Here is a 23,783-nt window from a genome sequence, read left to right on the forward strand (position 1 = left end):
AAAACTCCATCAAAAAACTTTTTGGGCCAATAAATGGGGTCAGTGAAGTTGCAGGTTACAAAATCAACACACTAAGTACACTAACAGTGAACTATCTGAAAAAAATCAAGAAAACAATCTAAAATTTATAATAGCCGAAAAAATACTTAGGAATAAATTTAAACAATGAGGTAAAAGGTTTCTATGCTGAAAACTGTAAAACACTGATAAAAGAAATTGAATAAGAACAAATAAATAGAAAGATATCTCAGTTCATGGTCTGGAAAAATAATGACCTTACTACCCAAAGCAATCTACAGATTCAAGGCAATCACTATCAAAATACTTATGGCATTCTTCACAGACATTGCAAAAGCAATCCTAAAATTATATGGAACTACAAAAAACCTCAAATAGACAAAGTGATCGCATGCAAGCAAACAAACAACAACAACAATAAAAAACAACCTCAGAGGCACGTGAATTCAAAATATACAAATATGAAAATTTTATAACATGCTCCTGAATAATTGATGGACAATGAAGAAATTAAGAGGAAAAGTTTAAAAATTCTTTAGACAAATGAAAAAGGCGTGCAAACAGACACAGACCACTGGAATGGAATAGAGAGCCCAGAAATAAATTCAAGCACTTGTGGACAGCTGATTTTTTACGTAGATGCCAAGATCATATAATAGGGATAAAATGGTGGCCTAAATAAATGGGTTTGGGAAAAATGGTGTCCATATGCAGAAGAATGAAAGTAGACCCATATCTCTTACCATATACAAAAACCAGCTCAGAATGGATTAATGACCTAAATGAAAAACCTAAAACTATGAAACTACTAGAAGAAAACGTAAGGGAAAAGCTCTATGATGTTGATCTGGACAATTCGTTTTTGGGCATGATTTCTAAAGCACAGGTAATAAAGGATATGTAAGTGCAAAAAGGACAAGTGAGATTACATTAAATGAAGAAGCTTCTGCACAGCAAGGAAAAAAAACAACAGTGAAGAGATGACCTATGGAACAGGAGAAAGTATTTGCAAACTATACATATGAGAAGGGGATGATTTCCAAAAGTTATAAGAAACTCAACTCAGTAGCGAAAAAGCCACATAATCCTATTTTAAAATGAGCAAAATCTATAAATAGATATTTTTCAAAAGGGAAATGGAAGTGTGCATGAAAAAAATGTTCAACATCATTTAACATCAGGAAAATGCAAATCAAAATCACAATGAGCTATCACTGTTGGAATGTCTATTATCAAGAAGACAAAAGACAAGTGTTGAAAATACAGAGAAAAGGAAACCCTTACATCATTGGTAGGAATAGAAATTTGTACAGCCATAAAAAGCAAGAGATTTCCTCAAAATATTAAAAACAGAACTACTGTAAGTTCCAAAAATCCTACTGGATATATCTCCAAAGGAAATGAAGTCAGTAGGTCAAAGAGATATCTGTACCACTATGTTTATTGCAGTATTATTGACAATAGCTAAGGTATGGAACCAACCCAAGTATGCATCAACAGATACATGGATCAAGAAAAGTGTGGTATACATGCAGCAAATCACTGTTCAGCCATAGAAGAACAAAATCCTGTTGTTTGCAATGACATGGATAAACCTAGAGAACACTCTATTAAATGAAATAAGTCAGAATATGTTGTTTTATTGGGGGGGTAATGAAAATGTTCTAACATTGATTGTGGTGATGATTGCACAACTTTGTAAATAAACTAAAACCACTGTATTGCACACTGGATGGATGAATCGTATGCTATGTGAATTATACCTCAGTAGGTTTTTTTTTTTTTTTAAAGAATTTGTCTATTAAATAGTTTAAAGCCCAAAAGTGCTTTTCTATCCTGAGCCAATCAAAAACTCTTGGAAGTCCATACTCAGTTTTTTGTTTTTGTTTTATAAATAAAGGTCAAATTCACCAGGACTTCAGCCTGGGAGAGCTGCTGTTGCTTATTAAACTTAACCTACTTGGGATAGGTAACTTGGAATAGTTAGCCAATACCTCTGGACTTCATCAGAGTTTTTCTGATGTATCTGATTTACTAGAAATGGGTTTGTCAGGAGTAGATTCAGAAATTTCCTTCCCTGGATCATTAAACTGTTTCATAGCTTAGTTTGTACAATAGGAAAGAAATGGGTAGTAGTTTTCAAACTGTGCAAAACTTGGTACTGGGTGGGACAGGAGGGTAAGGGGAGGAGGATGCAAAGTCCCCTGTTCTTGCATCAATGTGAGTAGCTCTGTTTTAAATTGCATTACATATGTTGCTTTATCTGAACACAGAATTCTATGGTTAAAAAAAAAAAAGCAGAAAAAGCCCTGGATTTAGTGATATTTTGAATCCTTCCAGGTACCTGCTTCTATTGAACTGTGTCTGTTCTCTGGGAGCTAACAAAGAAGAAAGGTAGAAGGAGATGTACCCTGCAGACATTTGGCCATAGATGGGCACAGGCCACAACCACATAAGACTCAGCGACTCCAGTAGGAACAAGAGGACCTGGGCCAAGACAGAATGTCCCGAGTATGACACCAAGGTAACTCAACACTTCTTGCTAGGTGTCTGAGGAAGAAATGTCAGCACACGGATTAAGAGGACCCAAGGAAGACTCTGTGCTTGTCATTGGAACTCCACCCTTCTCTGTGACTGAGGGGCCATGGGAATGCCTGTCCATCTCACCAGATCTCAGTTTCCTCGGCTGAAAACAGATGTTTGGATTTGTCTTCTATTTTCAAATTATGTAATAAAATAGCTCCGGAAACATCCAGGGGAAATAAGAGAGAAGACAAAGGAAGAGGAAGGAAGGAGAGACATCACCGCTGAGCTCTGTTTTGCTAAGGAGGGTGTAGAGGATGGGGAGGTAGAAGTAGAAGGGCATATGATAAACCCCACCGATCGGATTTCTAAGGTTTGTTTTGGTAACATCGGTGAAGGACGATGTTAAGGTTTTGCCTGACACAGCCACAGTCTTCCAGGGAGCTCCATGATCTCACTCCTGGAGATTTGGTGGTGATGCTGACGGTGAGGTGGGAGAGAGGAGACAAGAAAGAAGGGAGCCAACGGTGAGCAAGGACAGATGGAAGGAGAAATGGGAAAACAGCTAAAAAAACATCTCCCAACATGGAATAATTATAGGGCTCGGCAAATGGAATCTGACAAACAATGGTTTGGGGAACTTAAAAACAGTAGCATGGGAGTCAGAGTGCACATTTTTTAAAAGCACAGGAGTTCATCGGAGACATTTTGATTGACTGTTCAGTTCATGAGATCATCTGGCATGAAATAAAATATTTCCTTTTCCGTGCAGCGATTGCGTAAGTCAAATATGGCAAAGCGACCTACACGACAATTTGCAGCCCATGGATCTGATTTCCCACAAGCCTCACCGCACACCCCTTGCAGAGAGCTCCTGTTTCTGGTGGATTTGTTTCACCTCCTTTGCGAAAGCCTTGGAGAGAAGGCAGCAAGCAGGAAAATCAGCTATTTATAGGCGTTTTGGACTAAAAGTGTCTGCTCAGCGTGCCGTGGAATACTTCCAAGAGGTGGGAGAACAGGAAATTATCTAAAATCAACTGGAAGGCTGGAGGAGTGTGATGGGGGTATGATGGTGCATGGGAGTCATTTCCAGAAAGCTCAGGTTTCATTTGCAAACAAATGACAGCTACTTTCCCTGACACCGTCTGAGTTATGGAGAAGTCAGCGAAACTTCCACTAGTGAAGGAGAGGAGAAAGAGAGGCATGATTTCTTCAAGGATTGCAAGTAGCTGAGATCCTTGAAGGGACTTGTCAGGGACGGCTTGTCTCCATACCCAGTCCCTGTTGAATGAGTTGCCAGTCAGATAGAAGCCCGTGAAACAACAAGGCAAACAGGTGGCCTGCTAAAAATGGACGCAGGTCCTGGGTGACCCAACAGGGGCCTGCTGGGCTCAAAGGATCTCTGTCATCACTCATTTCCACTTTTATAACTAAAAATAGCAAGATGATTTGTTCAACTTTTCTATTAAGAAACAATTTCATCAGGGCTGAGGTTGGGGCTCAGTGGTAGAGCTCTTGCCTGGCAGGTGTGAGGCACTGGGTTCGATTCTCAGCACCACATATAAATGAATAAAATAATAAAACTAAAAATAATAAAACCATTTCATGAAACCTAGCTCATTCGTGTGCATTTCGCTTTGATTGTTTCGGTGGCAGCGGGAAGCAGGTGAGGTAGGAAGTCTGAGGACTGCCAAGAGCCAGATGGCTTATGGAGAAAGTCTGAGCTTCATATGGTTCTGCGGAGAAGGCTGCATGGGATCTGGCGTCCATGTTCATTTGCTCTTTTCAATTCCTACAAGAACCGTGTACCTGATTGCAGGGAACAGAGAGGATTAGCTAGGGACTTTGGTCAAGGGCCTGCGGTCATCTTCCAACAATGGTGGCAGAGCTGATTCCTATCCAGGTGCTGGAAGAGACATTCCTCAGAGAACCCTGGTTAAACCCATAAAGGAAGTGGTGAAGGGTGGGTCAGTTCCCCTGCAGACCAACCCCACAGCTGTTGATTAAACCTGACCTGCTGATCTCCCGCAGCTGCCTGGAACAAGGCAGTGGGTTGAAAGACTTACGGTATAAAAACAAAAGCGGGGTTTATCTGAACAAACTAAGGCTCCCAGAGGCCAGGATTGTATCCCATCAGCTAACGCCAAGCCGAATGAAAGCCTGACCTACTGAGGCTGACCTAGTCGAAGATGGATCCTTCAAGTCCCTTTTACCTGCAGGCAAACACTTTATGTGTTTAGTTGGTGCAGGGGATGAAGCGGCCTTCCACCTGCACTGTGACTAAGAGCAACTGTCACCCAACCCTGGGAGAGGCTTTCCTTTATCACAGAGTCGGACCTGTTCATCCTCATCCTGCCCTAATGATAATGAGGTCAAACAGATTGTAAAGGAAAAAGTGGTGTGGTCCAGGAAACACATGGAGAAGAGGTAAAACATGGGAATGGTTTAGGATTTATAACTCTGAAACATTTCATATGCTATTTTTAATTAATTTCTTAAATTTGAAATTTTATATATATATATTTTAGGTAGAAGCAAACACAGCCATATCACCATGCTTGTTAAGACACCGAAGTGAAAGTTAGACAGTTACTGAGGGAGCCCAAAGTTATGTAATAAGTCAGCTCTTAGGCAGATCATCTGAAGCCTGTTTTTAAAACTCTACTGCCCCCTACAGTAAATAAAATGAGAAACGAAGCCTACAGTTGCTTAGAATTGGGTTATTTAAAAAGGTGGTTTGGGGCTGGGAGTGGTAGCGAAGGCCTATAATGGAATTCAGAGATTTGGGAGGTTGAGGCAGGAGGATCACAAGTTTGAGGTCGGCCTCAACCATTTAGCAAGGCCCTAAGCACTTAGTGAGACCCTGTCTCAAAATAAAAAATAAAAAGGGCTGGGGATGTGGCTTAGTGCTTAAGCACCCCTGGGTTCAATCCCCAGTACAAAAACAAAACAAAACAAAAACAAACTATGGTTTTTGATTAACCTCTATAAGAATCACCCCACATCTATGGAATCAGAATCGGTTAGGCTGATGCTAGAAATCCTCACTTTATAGACACTCTCAAGTTTAAGAAAAGTCACCCCTATATATAGGCAGACAAGAGCATAGCAATATTGCACACAAGCCTGTGTAGAATCACATACATGGATGTGATGGTAATCATGAGTAACCCTGTTCTTGCTCCCTGAGATGCCACTTCATCGGGTTGCAGGTAGCATTTCCAATTTTAAAGATGGATCTTTTTTTTTTTTTTTTTCCTAATCACTTCTTAATTTTGGATGCAAGATCAGCCAGTAGTCCTTGTTGTCTTCTGTGTACTATTTCTCTTAAATTCTCTGGAGTTGTGCCAGTTTAATATATTTGGTCTCCTTGTGTCAATACATACTCTCATACATGTCATAACATATATGTGTTCATATTTATATGTCACATAATATATATACATATGCACATATTATATATGTTCTCTTGGAAATACAGTCACCGTCAAGTTCACTTTTGTCCTAGGAAAGTGAGGTGAGGGATACTGACGGCCAAGAGAGAGGAAGGTGCTGGAGAGAAGGGTGTTCTCTTCAAAACCCAGACCCGGTCTCTAAGTGTACAAACTAAAGATCACATCTCCAAATGTGAGTCTATTCTGCTTCATTTGTCCTCTTTTTGGAACATGATTTACTCATAATGAAACCATTGGGATGTAGAAAGGACTAATCGATAACAGAGAAACATCCATTTCTTTCTTTCTAGAAGTTAAAAATGTACCATGCCCTTTTTGACTACAGAATTACAAATTGCAGATAATTATCTAGATAACAACTGTCTTCATTTATCATGAGCCTTTAAAGCCACTAACAGGCTTCAAACCTCTCAGATCAATTCTTTTCTCCCTTTGCCTCCTTGTGCCCTGGTCTCACTGCCTTGAAAGAACATAGTCAGAATGGATGAGCTGGTTTTTGAAGAGCGCCCAAAGGTTTCTGCAGAGTGTGTAAGACACAAGAGGACAGAACAGCCTTGGTAGTCAGGCAGTGTGCCTGTAGCGCTGGTCTCTACTGAGATTACTGATCTTGTCAAGGTATTTCCTTACAGTGTACTTTTCTCATTTAAAAATGAGTAGATAGAACCAAATAATTTCAAAGGTTTCTTTGATAAGGTGATTATGAAAGTAAAAATAAATAAGCAGGGAAACACAGTGTTCATGCTGCAGGGAGAAGATTGTAATTGGAAAGGTGTAACAAGAAGATCTTCCAATGAAGAGGTTTTATTATTCTAAAAAAAAAATGTCATTTTTGAAAAAAATAAAAAAAGCAAAACCCAGTCTTCAAAGCTTCTTGGTATATATTTAATAGCGGTTTTCAAAAGAATGGGGAGCAGAAATCATTTTCTTTCATGGTTCTTGAGGGTCTCTTTGTATTTAAGGGACTAAAACCTGCTTTTTCCTCACCCCAGGGAAACAGGACACCCCAAGCTATTCTACACTAATGGTCTGAGATGAAGTTCAATCTAATCAATGGAAAAGCGGGGTAATGAATTTTCTACTGGGATCTATGAAAAATCTTTTTGCCCACTTCATAATTATTCCTCTTCCTTGAACTTTATGGAATTTATTAAAATGGGTCTGATTTCATCAAGGGTATCAATGTGTATTTTAGAAGTATGGCTGCAGGCACACCTATGCACACATAGGGCATATGTGCATAGACCTGTGCACATGCGTACATGTGACCCTCAGCTCCACATTATTATGCGTCATAGATGGTTCTTTGATATCAGGAGCCTGATTTTTTTTTTAGACTTTCATAGTAACATTTCATTTTCGGTTGTAGGTAATGCATATTCGAAGAGTCCTGAACAAATTGGAAAAACAAGAAGGCCTTTATCCTAACTATCTGAACCGCAGTAGTGGACAGTAGTGGACAGGGCCAACATAAGTCAAAAGATTAGCAATCCTTTAGCTCTTCGTGGTACCCAGCATTGTGCTAGGAGCAGAAAGAGGGAGCACACCTCTTGTTGAGGAATGTTTAAGAGAAAAGGGAAATGGTTCCTTTAATAAACAGGTGTCTATCATACGACAGATTGTGTTATATGGAAACTAGACAATTGATTTTTCCATGTGCAACTGTAAGTATGACATATGAGCACACTAAAAGGTATTCATCAGAAAGGAAAGGTCTGGTGTGTTGGGGGCTGAGGCATGTCAGTCCCTGATAAACTGACCTCGTGTCAGGAGCCTGATTTTTGTGGAAAGTTTCCTAATTCTGTGAGGACAATGAGTACAAACAGTTGACACAGAACAGTGACCTAATATACATGAAGGGAAAGACTTTAAACTTCTGTAGAAAACTCAATTTACAAACATAGTTAGAAGTTCCTTCATCTTGGAAATGAAAACAAAAGAGGGCATATTGTTAAACTTCAGTAAATTTAAAAAAACCCAGAAGTTTTAAATGATGGTCTCTTTTTTTTCTTTTTTTACAGTTAAGATCAGAGAGTCAGAAGAGGTCTTTCCTTTTTCATGTGTGTGTTCTCTAATTCATAATAGAATTAAGAACAGTATAAATAAACTGTTAATCAAAAATAACAGGAGGAATTGATGACCTGCCTTTTCTCACATTACATTTGCTCCTTCACTAAACTCTGTCAATTGCATAATAATAATAATTAAATAATACATAATAATAATTAAATAATAATATGTCATTACCCTTCATCTACAGAGTAGACTCCGTTGGAGAATCAACTAGCATGGAAATCATTCCAACTGTGAATCATTCATTGAAAAAAAATGAATGCACTTCTCTGGTTTTAGTCTAAGAATTTAGAAAGACACTTAAATATACATTTACTAAAATGTGTTCCAAATGGCAGCCAGTCACTAGCCCACTGGTGGGGGGCCAGCAAGATGGTCTTGAGAAGCAATAAATGAGCTCCAGAAGTAAAGTCACATATGCATATGTTTTTACCTCAGAGTAAAAGTATGGGTCCCAATTTTCAGATGAGTAATACAAATCATAGTGAAGTCACATAACTTGATGGATTTTATTAAAAGTAACCTAGTTTTACTTGAAAAAACAGATTTTTTTCCTTCATTAAACTTCCCTGGCCAATGACAGAAAATGTCAATTACCAGGTACTATATTTGAACCATATGAAATTTCAGATTTCAGTTTTTTAGACCTACACAGATGGCATTTCCACATGATTCAACCTGGCATCAATAAACTGTATGGTCACGGACTCTCGAATGTTATTATAAGATAAGAAAAGTGATACTGAGTTTAATTAAGTGAAAGCTTTATTCCACCGAACTCTAAATTCACAATAATCCACTCAAAGAGATTATTGCCTTTGATTCAAAAATCAAAATGGTGAAAACCACAATCTAATTGCAAATCTAAGTCAGTTTGGCAATAAACATTACGTGTATTCTTAGCAGTCTTTACAGAAACTGAAACAAGACTCATGTCTTCTACCATTCACAAATCACTGTGTAAAATTTTATAATGCCATGATCTCAAATAGCTAGAGATTATGGAATTAATCCTTCTATTAAAGAATAATGAAGGATTACCTTGAGTTACTGCCTTTAATTTGCAATTCTCTAAGGAGACTGGAGGAAGGAGAAATAAAGTCCACTGTTACTAAGATATCCAAAGCTAGCTTTTCTCTTTTACTCTTTAATAACTAATATTATATCTTCAATTATTAGATTGAAATTCTGTGATATCAGTAGGTGTATATTATATTCAGAAGCCTCTGGCTATAGCTAACTAAATGCTTTTGATACTCCTGAAAATGCCTTTAGAACAATGAAATTACTGATCAAGAATAAGAGTGCTTCTTTAACAACTTCCAAGAAGGCTTTCTTATTAAGTTTTGTTGTTTCCTTTATCACTTCTAAGTTTTTCTGGACTCCCAATTACTCAGAATGTTTTCCCAATAGTCTTTTATCCCCTATTGATTGGATTGGATATGGGCAATAGTATCAATTATGGAGAATCAGAGAGAGAGAGAGAGAGAGAGAGAGAGAGAGAGAGAGAGAGAGAGAGAGAATAAATTAACAGCATTCTGTAGCTGACTTCACATTCAAAGTTAGCACCAGGCAGGAGTAACCTCATCATTCTATCAATGAAGAGGCATCTCTACTAAGATCAGTGAAAAAATAGAAGACTGTACAAACCAAATAGAAAATATATTTAAGGAGACTTGGCATTCATTTGCTGGACCATTAAGGAAATTTAAACTAAAAATAAAGAAAATCATCAATTCATATTACTGATGAAATTTTAGACAAAAACAGCAAGGAAATATTGCAGTAGCCAAAGCCATTAGCAATATTAACACTTTCTTAAATTTCATATAAATTGTTTAACATTAATTAGTATATTTAAAATTATTCTAAGACAATAGAAAGAGAAGCTCAGTCAGAGAATAGAAACTCTTACTGGGCAAAGATGGAAATAATCTTGGAACAGATTTGGAAAATAACTGTACCTGCATAAAAAAAGAAAAACCTAGGTACATGCTTGCTATGAATACTTCTGAAGTAATCTTTTTGGGAAATTTTTAAAATAACAACAACAGAAAAAAAATGAAAAAAAAAAAAAACAGAATACTAAACCTGACAAAACCAATCACCCAGAAATTTTTGCAAAGGAACAGTAAATACTCAGGATTCTTGTGCAGGCAAACAACCGATCACATTTCAATCACTAGCCACATAATGTCCTCTAACAGCACATAATACTCTGGATCATGTCAATTAATAATTTTATGAAGCCTCTGTGGAGACACAGATTTGTAGGTATCTGATGTCTCCTCCACCTGTTTTCCTACCATCTGTTCGGACATTAGTTTGCTAGCTCTTTCAGTCTTCCTAGCCATTATTCAGAGAAGAAAGAAAATAACAATAACAAAAACTATAGCCCACCTCTGCAAAAAAAATCCCCCATCCAAACCAACAACATATACTTATCAAATACAAAGTAATAAAAGAGTTATACCCAAACCTGGTCAGTCCTTCCATTTCTTGAAACTTGCACACAAACTGAAGAAACCCACTCAGCCTTAAAAAGGTCGATCATTTTGCTCTCTTAAAATTTCATCTCTGAGAGTACTGTCTTTCTCAGTCTGTCTTGCTCTCTCTCGCTCCCTCTCTGTGTGTGTCTCTCTCCCTACTTCTACCGGGAGGAGAGCGTTTGGCTTCCCTGTTCCTGTGTCTGCTGCTGGATGAATTCAAAATACACGATTTAAAGGGATTTTTTTTCTTTTAGGTTAACAGTTGGAAATCTAAAATCTTGCTTTTCTGAATGGCTTTATATGCCAGTCACTCAACACACAACATTTCTATAAAGAGGCATAAACAGAACCAAGAATTCTGCTTTTTAAAAGCAAAAGCAAAACAACAACACCCACCCCCACCTATTTTATTTACTTAGCTATTAGCACTTACCCTGAGATGTGCCATAAATGCTTTATTCCAAATGTATAAAAGCCAGCCACATCTCAACTGAGAATTAAACAGTTTTAATGTCTTCAAATCCATGTTCCTGCTCCAAACCCTAATACAGACAGTCACTGGCAGCCGTACAATAGTTCTAAACAGCAGACATCTGATTCTTGACATTTAAAAATAACAATATTGGGGAAAAAAAGAGTCCTTTTTTTTAATTAACCACAAACAGCTTGTGAGTGAGCACATATCACCAATAGACTGTATTGATCGGAATATGCAATGATTCCAAGCTATAGTATATGATTTCTAAGTCTATGTCAGGCACAGGCTAAATTCCTGTTAAAGACCTCTCATTTTCTACAGGAATCATAGCAATATCCTCTGTGAAGTTAATTTTAAGTTATAATCCTACAAAGACAGAATCAGAAACTTGCTAACTTAGTATTTAGATTCTATTATTGATGCCTATTAATTTAACCTTTGTTCAGTCTTGAATCAAATCAGGGATGTAATCAATCATTCCATTGCTAGCCTAACTTCATATCCATGCCCTCTTAATGGCATGCATACATCCAAGGTCAAAGGCACACACACATTTGCTACAGAATAAAACAAGTAATAAAATTAAAATGCATTTATTTCTATTTCTGAAGCGTATTATGGAATTGGACTGATTTGGGATCAACTGTTAGCTCTCCTATTCACTTTGTTTTCGTGGATTTGAAGACATTAATATTAAATTAATTCTACGGACTTCAATTCTGTCTATAAACCTAAAGTAAATAGTAATACTTTATAAAGTTGTTTTGAGCATTAAATGAGATACAGATGGTTTCGGGCACATGAGATATATATATATGAAATGCACGGCTTCCTCTCTGCTTTGTATCTCGAAGGATTGGGCATGATCACTGCAAAAAATCTGAACTTGAAAGGGCAGAAGAATCAGTTCTGGCCCACCAGGTTGCGGTGAACTAACAGTATGCCCTTAGTAAATTAACCTAATTACTAAATCTCAGGATCTTTAACTGTAAAATACCTCTAGAGTTTTAAAGAGCAAATTAGATAACATTTGCAAATCATCCACTTTTAGTAGGCATTTATGAAGTGAATGTCCCAGTCCTTCCAACTCTTGAAAATTTCTCTAATTAGTACTCTGGCATATGTAACTTATGAATTTAAAAATGTGGACTGAGATGGCAGCCTTCTAGAACAAGTGCCTCATTTTCTAGCAGGGGAAGGAGACCCAGAGACCAAAAAGGATGGCTCTATCCCGTCTTACTAGTAGTAGTGGCCAATAGAGAACAGAATTCGTAGACAATGGCATGCCCACTAATCAAACCTTGTAAGTTGATGTTAAACACAACTGTTCACATGGCTTCAGATTTGTTGGCAATTAAGGCAATATTCCTGAAAAAAACAAACAAACAAAAAATCCCCTCTCTCTTTTTCCAAAGTTGCTTTTAGGAATGTGTTCATAAAGGAAATTATTCTGCAAGAGCTGTCTGGGACTGGCTACACCTATTTCCTGAGAAGAGTTTCCACAGGATGACAGATTCTCTCTTTATTTCCCAGAAGCAAGGGTGTTTTCTGATCCCCTTTCTTCTATGTGAATATATAGCTCTCCTTTCCCATTTTTTACAAGAATAATTCAACTTTAGCACATAGGGCTGGAAAAACACACAGTTCTCCACCTTGTTTAACTTATTAACATGTTACCCCCTCCCCCAATTTAAATATAGAATTATATTGAAAGCCTTGCATAGACTAGGGACTCGATAAATATCGATATTTATTAAATAAGGCTTGACTGGAAATTCAGTTTATGTTTAAAGGATTAGATTAACTTAGTTCAGGATTAATTATTGCCCAATGAAGGATAGAAAATGTTAATTTTTGTTTCAAACTCTCAATAATTTCGGGAGTAAAAACAAAGGTATTTTGGGTATCAAATTTAGATTAGTGATTACTCTGGGAAGAAAAGGAAAGAAAATAGGACCAAGGAGAGTACACGTGTGAGCCATTGAGTTCAATGTTTTATTTCTTTGGTTGGGTGATGTAAAAATGGATGTGTGCTTTATTTTACTTATTTCCTTCTATCTTTCTCAAATATTTTATTTTAAAAATTGGCTTAAAGAAGGTAAATACTTTGAGAATGGTATCTTTAAATCTTTGAGCTCTAATAATGCTACTATACCAGATCCCAAACTTAAGATCTCATTCTCATTTTGGTGAAGGGTTTTTAGTAATAAAATGTTTATTTTAAAGATTTTATTTTTATTTATTCTTTTTGTTTCTTACAATATAGTTATTTTTATTGGTGCATCATAATCATACATAGTAGGATTCATTATGCCACATTCATATATGTGCATCATTTGATCAATCTCATTCCCTAATATCTTATTTTTCCTTTCCCTACTCCCTTCCTTTCCCTGTTCTACTTGCTCTACTCAACTGATCTCCCTTATGATCATTCTTATTATCATTATCATTATTTAGTGCATTATAATTACATACATTGTGGTATATTCTTACATAGATATACTGTAATCTGGTAGATTTCATTCCTTAGAGACTAATATTAAACAAAATAAGACCTTTAAGATTGAAAAAAGTTGAGCTATTAGTAGGCATAAAAATTCTGAATGGCAATAGGATTTTTGACATTTATTGTAAACTAATTTTTTTTGTAGTTGTAGATGGACAGCATGCCTTTATTTTATTTGTTTATTTTTATGTGGTGCTGAGGATCAAACCCAGTGCTTCCCACATGCTAGGCAAGTGCCCTGCCACTGAGCTACAGCACTAGCCCTGTACACTAATTCTTTTTAATTAATCAATTTTAATTAATTAATTTTTAACATATGAGAGCAGAATATATTACGATTCATATTACACAACCAGAGATATGAACAATTGAGCTCTAAAGATTTTATTTTTTATTTGCTCACATTTATCTTTGGCTTTGGCATTGAAAAGATCTATAACTAAATCTCAGTTCTACAACTGCTAGGTCATGGGACTTTAATCATTTGATATTTCCAAGGCTCAGTTTCCTCTTTTGTAAAAATAGAATTATCCCAGGGCTGGGGTTGTGGCACAGAGGTAGAGTACTCACCTAGCATGTGTGAGGCACTGGGTTCAATCCTCAGCACCACATAAAAAAATAAATAAAGGTATTGTGTCCACCTATAAATAAATATTTAAAAAACAGAATTAACCCAGCCAGGTCTCAAGATTATGATGAACAGGGAATGAAATAGCGAGTGTGAACACGTTAGCTTCAGTATCTTCTTTATCCTTCCACTTCTTACCAACTGTTTGAGATTTTGACTTCAAAAGGTAAAAAAAGGAAAGAAAAGTAAATTTTAGGGTCAGTAGAATGTAGACAAATATAATGCAAATATAATGAAAGAATTTCAAAACTAAAAAGGCTGGTGGTGCTAGATCCATGTACAGTATTATTATTATTTTTCCTTCTTAAATCTGATACTTCTAATTTCTCATCTAATCTTACCATGGCTTATTCAAGTATAGTTATTTTTAAAAATCGTTTTATTTTTGACAGTCACAGAACCTTCACAGACAAAATGTGTCTCATTCTAGGACTTCTGTCTCCTTACTCATTCTTTCTTCAAGACCAATATTTTTATCCAAATACTTTACTTTCAGCGGTGGATGAGACTGTATGTATTTAAATAATTTCTAAATCCTTTAGTTGCACACTGCATAATGGTCACTTGTGTAAGTTAAAAGATTTGGATTCCAGTCCCACCTCTTCCACATGTTGATGATGTAACCCACCTAACCTTTACAGTTTTTTGAGTCTACATTTTTTTTCTATTCTATGTGGAGTAGATGATCCCTAACTATATTAACAGCTCTTGATGACTTCTTTTTTTATAAATTTTTTTTAGTTGTAGATGGACACAATATCTTTGATTTATTTATTTTTATGTGGTGCTGAGGATCGAACCCAGTGCCTCACACATGCTAGGCAAGTGCTCCACTACTGAGCTACAACCCCAGCCCCTCTTGATGACTTCTCAATGCGTACAGCAACCTAACAGGAAATCTGGCAATATCACTTTCCATGAGAAATATTGCTCACATAACTGTGTTTTTGTGAAAACTATGAACTTCGACTTTCACTTTCCACCCCCATTCAAGATTTTGACTTCAAAAAATATACAAAGGAAAAAAAATCAGTTAGAAACTGATGGCTTCTTCTGAACTTTGGGCATGGACTTTGGTACTGTCGCTGCCCAGGAACTGCTAGCCTGTAGCATTCTCAGGGTTTGGGGTGATCTTCCAATGGAGCCACATTTATCAGAAGGAGTTCAAAGAGGTCAAAAGATGGACTCAGTGGAAGAATTTTTCTTTGCATCTCTTCTTAAGATAAAAGTAAAAATGTTCATGCCATACTTTTATAGTCCAGTAGAAACTTTTTCTTTCTTCTTTTTATTTTTTTTATTTTTTTTAAGATAGAATGGCAGGAGAGAATAGAGGAAAAAGATGCACTGAAAACAATATGAAGGACATTCATGTTGGAAGGTCTTATCTTGGGAAAAAATACAATACTGGAGAGAGAAGAAAAAGACCCTCCCCCAGTTTCCCAATATTTTTATCCAGGTGGAATCTGTTTTAAGTGAGCTGGAAGCCCAAAGGAAAAACATGAAGAGATGGTGGAAGAAGAGAAGCCTGCCTTGTGTCTGTGCATGTGTGGGATTATCTCACTGACACTAATTGTATTTTATTGCACGGATGCTTCCCCCTTCTCCTCCTCCTTTCCTCTGTGGTCCAGGGCCTCTGCAGCTGTGCTTGTCAGATCCCTAAACTGGCTCCATTTCCACCTCCTCAGGGCATCATCCTGCTCTGCTCCTCCCTGGGGGCAGGAGCTGGGGGTGTGTGATTGGTGTTGGTGTTTGTTGGTGAAGAGGTTGATCAATTTTCAGAAATGAATAGCTTCAGGCAGAATTATATGATTACAACAATAACCAAACCCCTCGAAAAACAAAACCAAACCTTGTATAAATTTAATTAAAACTCTTTCCAAAATTCGGAAGAGCACTGTTTACTTTTTTTTTTTTATTTTTAAAGGTGGGTCTATTTTAAAAATTCTTTCTCCTCTTCTCTATCCTTTGATCCCTTAGACAAAAGAGGAATGCAGGAAGTGAATGACTTCTAGCCTCTGTGTAGGAGTGCCTTTGAGCACTGTAGCTAGTCTCTTTAGGTAACTAGATGGAATTGATAGCATTTTCTATCAACTATAATTAGTCACTGAAATGCTAAATAATTTGCTCAAGTTCATATGGACAACTCAGAGCAGAGCCAAGGCTAGCCCCCAGGAGAAAAGACCACATAATCAAGCCAGGAAAGATTGCTAAGCATCCAACCCTAGATAGAAATGGTACCTGTAGGTACTGGCAGGAGCGTTCTTGTTGACACGACTCGGACTTCACCATGGCCTGGTCCATGTTCACGGAGGCTTTCTGGTAAACCTCCCGGGCTCGGCTCACGGTGAGAGTGGAGGACCAAGCGCTCTTCTTTAGCAGCGGAGCGTCCAGGTTGACGGGCAGGTTGGCACAGGTGGAGCACTTGACGTCATTGTTACTCCGGGAGGCCTTCACCGCCTGCTCGCTGATGGTGTTGTAGGCCTCCATGAAGTACTGGGAGGCCGAGCGATCGGGGCACCTGCCCATGGTCATCACGCCCGAGGGCGCGTGGTAGATGCACATGTCACCGTCCAGGTTGTCGTCAGAGCTCCACCAGCCCGGGGAGGTGGGAGAGGCGTTGGATCGGGCCTTGGGCTCCGTGCGCCGCTCCTTGCTCTTGCTGCGCTTGCCATACCTCACCGTCTGCGTCTCATCAGGGCTGGCCTTGCCCCCGTTGACGCTGCCCTTGGATGGCCCTTCCAGGGAGTGCGACTTGGTGAAGAGCTTCTGGACCGAGTGGACCAGGTGCCGGATGCGACCCGGGCTGTCGCTGCGGTGCTCCACGGCGGTGCGCTTGTACTGCAGCGTGTGGTAGCCATCTCTGTTGAGGGGCAGCTGCCTCTCAAACTGGTCGAGTAGGTTGGCGGGGATGCGGTTCGCCTTGGTGGCCAGCGTGCGGGGCACCAGGGCGCACTCGTCCTTGAGCTCCTGCTGCGAGGTGTAGTGCCGTCGCGGGAAGGTGCTGCTGGCCAGCGGGTCGCTGAAGGGTCCCACGCACTCGGCCTGGAACGAGTTCCGCTGCGTGTAGTAAGGGTGGTCGGCAGGATGGTGCTCCACCGGGCTCAGCAGGTAGGGCTTGCGGTCCGAGTGGTGCGACAGCGAGTCACAGGTGGAATCACAGGTGATCCCGTGGTGATGGCTGCGGCTGCCCGATAACCCTTTCATTGCTGACGGGAAGCAACCGCCGGGGTCATGGGCACCCCGTCAAGTCCCAGACCCGTCTTGGGTAAAGACCTGAGGGAATCAAGAACAAGAGTGGGGAGAATGGTTAGCTCACTCTTTCCTTGGCCCATAGCCATGGCTCGCAGAGAGCGCTGTGTTCTAACTACAGTGTTGGTTTTCTGCAAGAAGAACTTATGCCTGTCTCTGAAAATCACTTTAGTGCATCATTGAAAAGCTCTCTCTCATCTCTGTAGGGCAGGAAAGTTCACCCCAAAGCTGGAGCCAAGAGATGGTAGTGCTAAAAGTTATCAAAGGGGGAAAAAGAAACTATAAATTGTTTTAAACAAATAATTCCCATCAGTCCCACAACTGAATGGGTCTTTCCCCATTTGTTTCTCTGGTTATATTCTTAACTGTATTTTAATCATAATTAGAGCATACCCAATGAACTCCGTTTCTCTGAAAAACCATTGCTGCTACTCCTGGCAGTGAGAATCAGTTCCTCTTGTGCTTTGGTGGCATTTAAACACACTCCTCAGAATCCACACTATTGTTTGCTCTGGTTCTGTCTTTTAGCTAAAGGACCTTGTAGCCGGGCTTACCTCTTAGACACCTTTACCTCCCACTACCTAGGTCTGAGCCAGCCCTTAGGCACATGGTGAGAATTCCATAAGTGAGAATGGAAATGTGAGAGAAAAACAAGAACAAAAGAAGCCAGGGGCATCTTAAAAGTTCAGGCTATATCTTTATATATTGTCAGAAATTCTGTGGGAACAATTACAATATGCAAATGATCCCCATCCCCAGGTTACTCAGAGCTGAAAGGAGATGTGCCAAATAAATCAGAGATTTAGCAAAAATCTGTGCATGGATTTCTGTCATCTGAGGGTCAAGTGTATTCTCCAAACAAACTAAGAGCTGATAGAGAACAAATATTGAATTGGCTCTGTATCAGGATATTTACTCTTACTGGTTCTTACATTTTGGATCCTAAATGTCCACCAAAGGCCATGTGTTGAAGGCTGAGTCTCTGGCATTACTGGGAAGTGATGGAACTCGCAGGAGGTGGGGTCTAGTGGGAGGAAGTTAGGTCTTTGGGGGTGTGCCCTTGTAGGGGATATTGGGACCTTGATCTCTTCCTTTTTCTCACTCCTTTTGCATCCTGGCAGCCAAGAGGTGAAGAAGTTTTCTCCACCGCACATTTCTGCTGTGATGTGTTGTCCCGCCATAGACCCAAAGCAACAGGGTCAAGCAACCATGCTCTAACACTTCTGAAACAGCCAAAATAACCTTTTTCTTTCATTAATTTGATTTTCTAAGTGTTTTTTTTTTATGGTCACAGTGATAGAAAGCTGACTTACACACTGATTTAAGGTTACTGGTTAAATGTTCAGATGACAAAATGTCCAGAGAAAAGGTCCTTGAAAATTTCTTGAGGTCATGAGAAAAGGACTTTGGGTTAATGTTCATCTCAGTAGGTAAGTCATTCCTATAGAACCATGTGGTGGGAACTTATGGTGAGGTCATATCCAGGCTCAGGACTTCCCCAAGCCTAAGTAGCACCAGGGTGGAAGATTTTCTTCTGACTAACACAGTGTGTTCGTCAAGAGCTGACTTGATTTCCTGCTGACAGTCTGATTTCTTAAAAAAAGCTTCCTACAATATAAAAATTGTCATATGAAGAGTTGTCCTGAAAAACCAAAATGACTTTCCAAAAATATCACAAATGTCATTTCAGATATTCAAAAAGGGAGAGATAAATGGCTAATTAATAAACAAAACCCAAATAAAACACCCACACTTGGTGACAGACGTGGACTTTTGAGAGGGTAGGTCTTGCCTTTTTTATGGTACATAAGTGCATCTGTGAGCTTATGACAATGTTGCCAATCTCTGTTCACATTGAGTCTCCTTTTTGATTCCTGCCTCTAACAATGGATTCAGGACAAATGATGGGGGGTGGGGGTGATTTTATCACTTTTGAAATTGGTTAGTCTACTAAATTATGAGCTCCTTGAGGGAAGGGATTCTGTTTTTGCCCATCCAGTGTCTAGCAAAGTGCCATCCCATCCAGTGGTGGGAATATCAGAATGTACTTTTTCAGTGATTTAATGCATTAATGCAAAATTTCCCAAAGTGGCCTATACTGTGATTCAAGCAGCATCTGCTTAGTGAAAACATGATTATGTGGCAAAGGAAGGACCAGAGCCAAGAAAGGATGCCCCAAATTCAGGAGGGACCCTTTCACAGGCATTCCAGGGAGCAGTGGTTTGCAGAGCAAGGCAGGAGACAGGCAGGTGGATGCTCCTTCTGCACCTGTTAGCCTTTGACTTCTGACCCCTTCCCCAATCCACTGAAAAATATCATCACTCTTGAAGTTCTACCTGCCTGGAAGTTAAAGTCTGGGGAGTTCTCCTGGCCTGGTAACCACAGGATGTCTAGAGAGAGAATGATCTGCCTGGAGGGGCAAGAGGGACTAATACCTAACAAGTCAAAAACAAAAGAAAGAAAGAAACTTGGGAACATGACACTTGTGGATCAGCGTGTTAGTCAGCTTTGTACCACTGTGACAAATACCTGAGTTAGCAACTTAAAGCAAGAAAGGGTTTGTTTGGCTCATGGTCTGAGTGGTTTCAGTCCATGTCACTGGACTACATTACTTTGGGCTTGTTGTGGCACAGTACATCATGGTGAGAGTCTGTGGTGGAGAAGGATGTTCACCTTGTGACAGCCAGGAAGTGAGAGAGAGGAAGGGGCTGGGGTCCCAATATTCCCCACAGGGACACACCACCAGTGATCTAACTTCCTTCCACCAGGCTCTACTACCTGAAGGTTCCACAACCTCCCAGTAGTGCCCCAGGCTGGTGACCAAGCCTTTAGCACATGGGCCTCTGTAGGACACTTAATAGCTAAATCCTAATGTCCAGGAAGAGCCCACTGAAGAGGCACTAATGCAAAAGGAAAACTCGGACAGATTTCTATGAAGTTAGGATTCTAAGAGTAAGCTGTAGTAAGAAGAAGGAGCAAAACCATGGTGCAAACTAATTTATGAGGACATCTCTCTCTATAAGCCAAGGTCCCATTGAAGTCATCTTTGCCCTTCAACTACGCACTTAAAAATAAAAAATAAAAAAGAATAATGCAGTAAGATTATAGCCACATAATAAGTCTTATGATTACATAGAATAGAACCTTGACATATAGAATAACATGCTACAAGCTTCAAACTCTCCTTCTGAAGCAGCTGGGGGTTGGAGAGAGATTTTGTTCTCAATAAAATGTGAAACTTGCAAGAGCTGAAAACGTAAATTAAATGTATTTACTTCAAAATGTACAAGATTAGTTTAATCAGGTTTCAATGATTAACTTGTGAGTAGTGTTTTACCTGAGGACAACCACAGCAAATGAAGAACATTTTTAAGGGCACTAATGATGAATTAAATTAAAAGATGTAACTAATGGTAATTTCTGTAAATTAAACATATACAGTAGGATATTTACTAAGATTTAAGTGAGTTATTTTCAGCACAGTGACAAGCAACTATACTTTCTAAGAGAGTAACAAATTGCATCAGTGATAAATAAGTTAACTTGCTTCCTTGTTTACTTAAGATTGGTAAAGGGGTATTGAGATTTTGATCCCTTTTCTCTATGATGTAGGTAAATAAGATTCTAAAAATGACAATAAACAATACAATAAAATAAGATCCTAAAAATTACAATAAACAATCATAAACATTTTAAAATTTTAAACCTCTCTTTTTGATCAAGGTCAAATAAATGACTTAATACCATGCTTTTTATGTAGGAAACTCCATATCCTCTTCTATCCTCTTGTCATTTTAAAGGGAAAACATGTCAATTTGTGTTTATAGAACACAGCAACACATTTGATGACTTCCTGGTAAGCAGGGGCAGAGGTTTGAAAATCCTAATGCTGTTGATAGTGGCTGGACGATTGCTGCAGGCATCTACTAAAAAAGTCTTGATCTTTCTTCTCTCCTTCACTATTTTCCTCTTGCCTTAATTTTTTCATTTTTATTTTTCTTGGTATGTAATGATTATACAGAATAATGGGTTTCATTGCTTTACTCTTCAACTCCTTTCCCAGAACATTTATCTTTGTCATTTTTTTTTCTCATCTTAATTAATGTTTATAAGTGGCATCCATTTATAGCAGCTCAATTCACAATAGCTAAACTATGGAACCAAGCTAGGACCCCTCAACAGATGAATGGATAAAGAAAATGTGGTATATATACACAATGGAATATTACTCAGCCAAAAAGAAGAATGAAATTATGGTATTTGCTGGTAAATGGATGGAACTGGAGACTATAATGCTAAGTGAAATAAGCCAATCTCCCCAAATCAAAGGCTGAATGTTCTCGAAGATATGTGGATTCTAACACACAGTAAAGGAGGGGATCAGAATAGAAGTTCATGGGATTAGACAAAGGGAATGAAGGGGAAGAAATGGAGGATGGGAGTAGGAAGGAGAATGAATTGGACATAACTTTCCTATGTTCACATATGAATATATTCATATACGAATACATGACTAGTATAACTCCACACCATGCGCCACCTCAAGAATGGGTAGTTATACTCCATGTACGTATAATATGTCAAAATACATTCTACTATCAAGTATATATAAAAGAATAAAAAAATGTGGCATCCATAGTTATCACTGGCTTCCCTCCACCCGTCATGTGACTAATAGCATTAGTACAAAGCATGAAGTGAGCATCTCTCCTGTGCACAGCCCAGGGCTTGCTTCTGCAAAGATGACCAAATGCACATAGAGAATCCATCTGGTCAAAGGGGTTATGATGAACACAGAGACATGATTTAATCATTAAAAAAAAAATGCTAAATAATGATTCTCCCCATTTTATGCATTCTTAGAGAAAGAAACTGCTAGTCCTAGAAATAGATTTTGTTTGGTTGTAACACTTTCTGAAAATAGAGGGGATGCTGTCTTTTTATGCCTTGTTCTCTGAGCAGACATGTAGAATGTGGTCAACCTGCCTTCATGAAGGTTTCTATGACTACAGTGATTCACTCCAATTTCTCCTTATTCACTATGACTTCAAAATTGCGCTTCGTTGTCCTCCTAAGTTCAGTTTTATCGTCAGATCCTATGTCCTGATGTTTAGCTTGGAGAAGTTGTTGACTCCTTTGGTGACCACGTGAGAATCTCTGTGTGAGACGCACACTGGTTTTTTTCCCAGAGTTCCCACATTTGGAACGGAAGCACTGCTCTACAGATGATGACTGAAGCAAGAATGATTAAGCACTGGGAAGGAAATTCTCAAGGTGGGTAGTTTATTAGACTCAAGGAAACAAACAAACAGACCACATTTCAGAAGATGCTGACAAGAGGAAAATCGCCTCGCAAAGCTGGCAAGTCCTCATTTCACTTTGATTTCTTTGCATGTCTTTATTTACAGCTGCTGTTCTTGATTTTTTTTTTTATTTTACATGCAGAGGGAAGACCAGCTGAAGGCCCTTCCCTGTCTTATTCAGTGAGGACTGATAGTCAAGCAATCACTGCTGGCTTTGGAGAGAACACCGTGGTGGCTGGAGGACCCTGACAAGGAGAACAGGGAACACCGTGTTCTGCACTGGGAGACAGCAGGAAAGGGAGAGCTCTACGAATCTTTTCAGGGTCAAGCTACCTTTTTGGACTCTATCCATCTGCCTGCAACCTGCCTGTGACAGCTAATCACATTCAGCTGAAGAGAAATAAAGGATTCTCTTATCAAAAAGTGCAAAGTAGTCCCTGAATAATGACTGCATCACCCTATCTCCCTAGATGGGCACAGGGATGGTCTGACTAATGGAATACAATTTGAAATGGCATGTGTCATTTTTGGAAAAGATCTCTAAAGTGATCTGTACTCCCTCCCTGGATGGGGTGCAGATTTGAGGGCTGGGTGAGCAGTGATCTGATATCATGAGGTAGAAGTTACATCTGAAGAGGAGAGAAGCGCAAGATAAAGCTGCTGGCCACTGTGGCATGCCATAGCAGCCCCACATAGGTACTTCTGCATTTCATTTATGCAGCAGGAAACAGATTTCTATTTTGTTTACGCCACTGTGATTTTGCATTCTGCCATTTTGATTCCTGACACTGGCGTGTGAATCTATTCCTTAGAGAGATAAGGGGCCAGGGTCAATCACGGAGACTTGAGGTAAGCTATGCTGGATACAGAGCTGTAGCTTGCAGGCTGCTGTACTCCATTAGAGGGATTTAAACAAGATGGTAGCATGGTCATGTGTGTACTAAAGGGTTCTGTGTTTGTCCTTCAAGAATAGGTTTAGGGTTGTGGGGGAGCAAGAAATTCTAAATGAAGCAACTACTTCTAGCAGGGCAGTTCAAAAGACAGGAGTCAGTGTAAACAGG

General features: G+C 39.0%; 1 protein-coding gene across 10 annotated transcripts in view; it reads right to left on the reverse strand.

Moving 5' to 3' along the window:
* The window catches only part of Dlgap1 (DLG associated protein 1), a 358,523-nt gene extending 341,149 nt beyond the window's left edge, over positions 1 to 17,374 (reverse strand). For 5 of the 10 annotated variants that reach the window (XM_026394517.2, XM_077792224.1, XM_026394511.2 and 2 more), the window contains exon 1: positions 10,989 to 11,081. In XM_026394517.2, the coding sequence (XP_026250302.1) occupies positions 10,989 to 11,081 (93 nt within the window). Of the gene's footprint in view, positions 1 to 10,545; positions 10,621 to 10,988; positions 11,082 to 16,408 lie in introns of those variants that run through there. The other 5 variants (XM_026394509.2, XM_026394510.2, XM_026394508.2 and 2 more) reach the window with 2 other exon arrangements.
* Between the last annotated feature and the right edge of the window lie 6,409 nt (positions 17,375 to 23,783).

Source organism: Urocitellus parryii, chromosome 13 (genome assembly GCF_045843805.1).
Source record: "Urocitellus parryii isolate mUroPar1 chromosome 13, mUroPar1.hap1, whole genome shotgun sequence".
In the NCBI taxonomy this organism is placed as follows: Eukaryota; Metazoa; Chordata; class Mammalia; order Rodentia; family Sciuridae; genus Urocitellus; species Urocitellus parryii.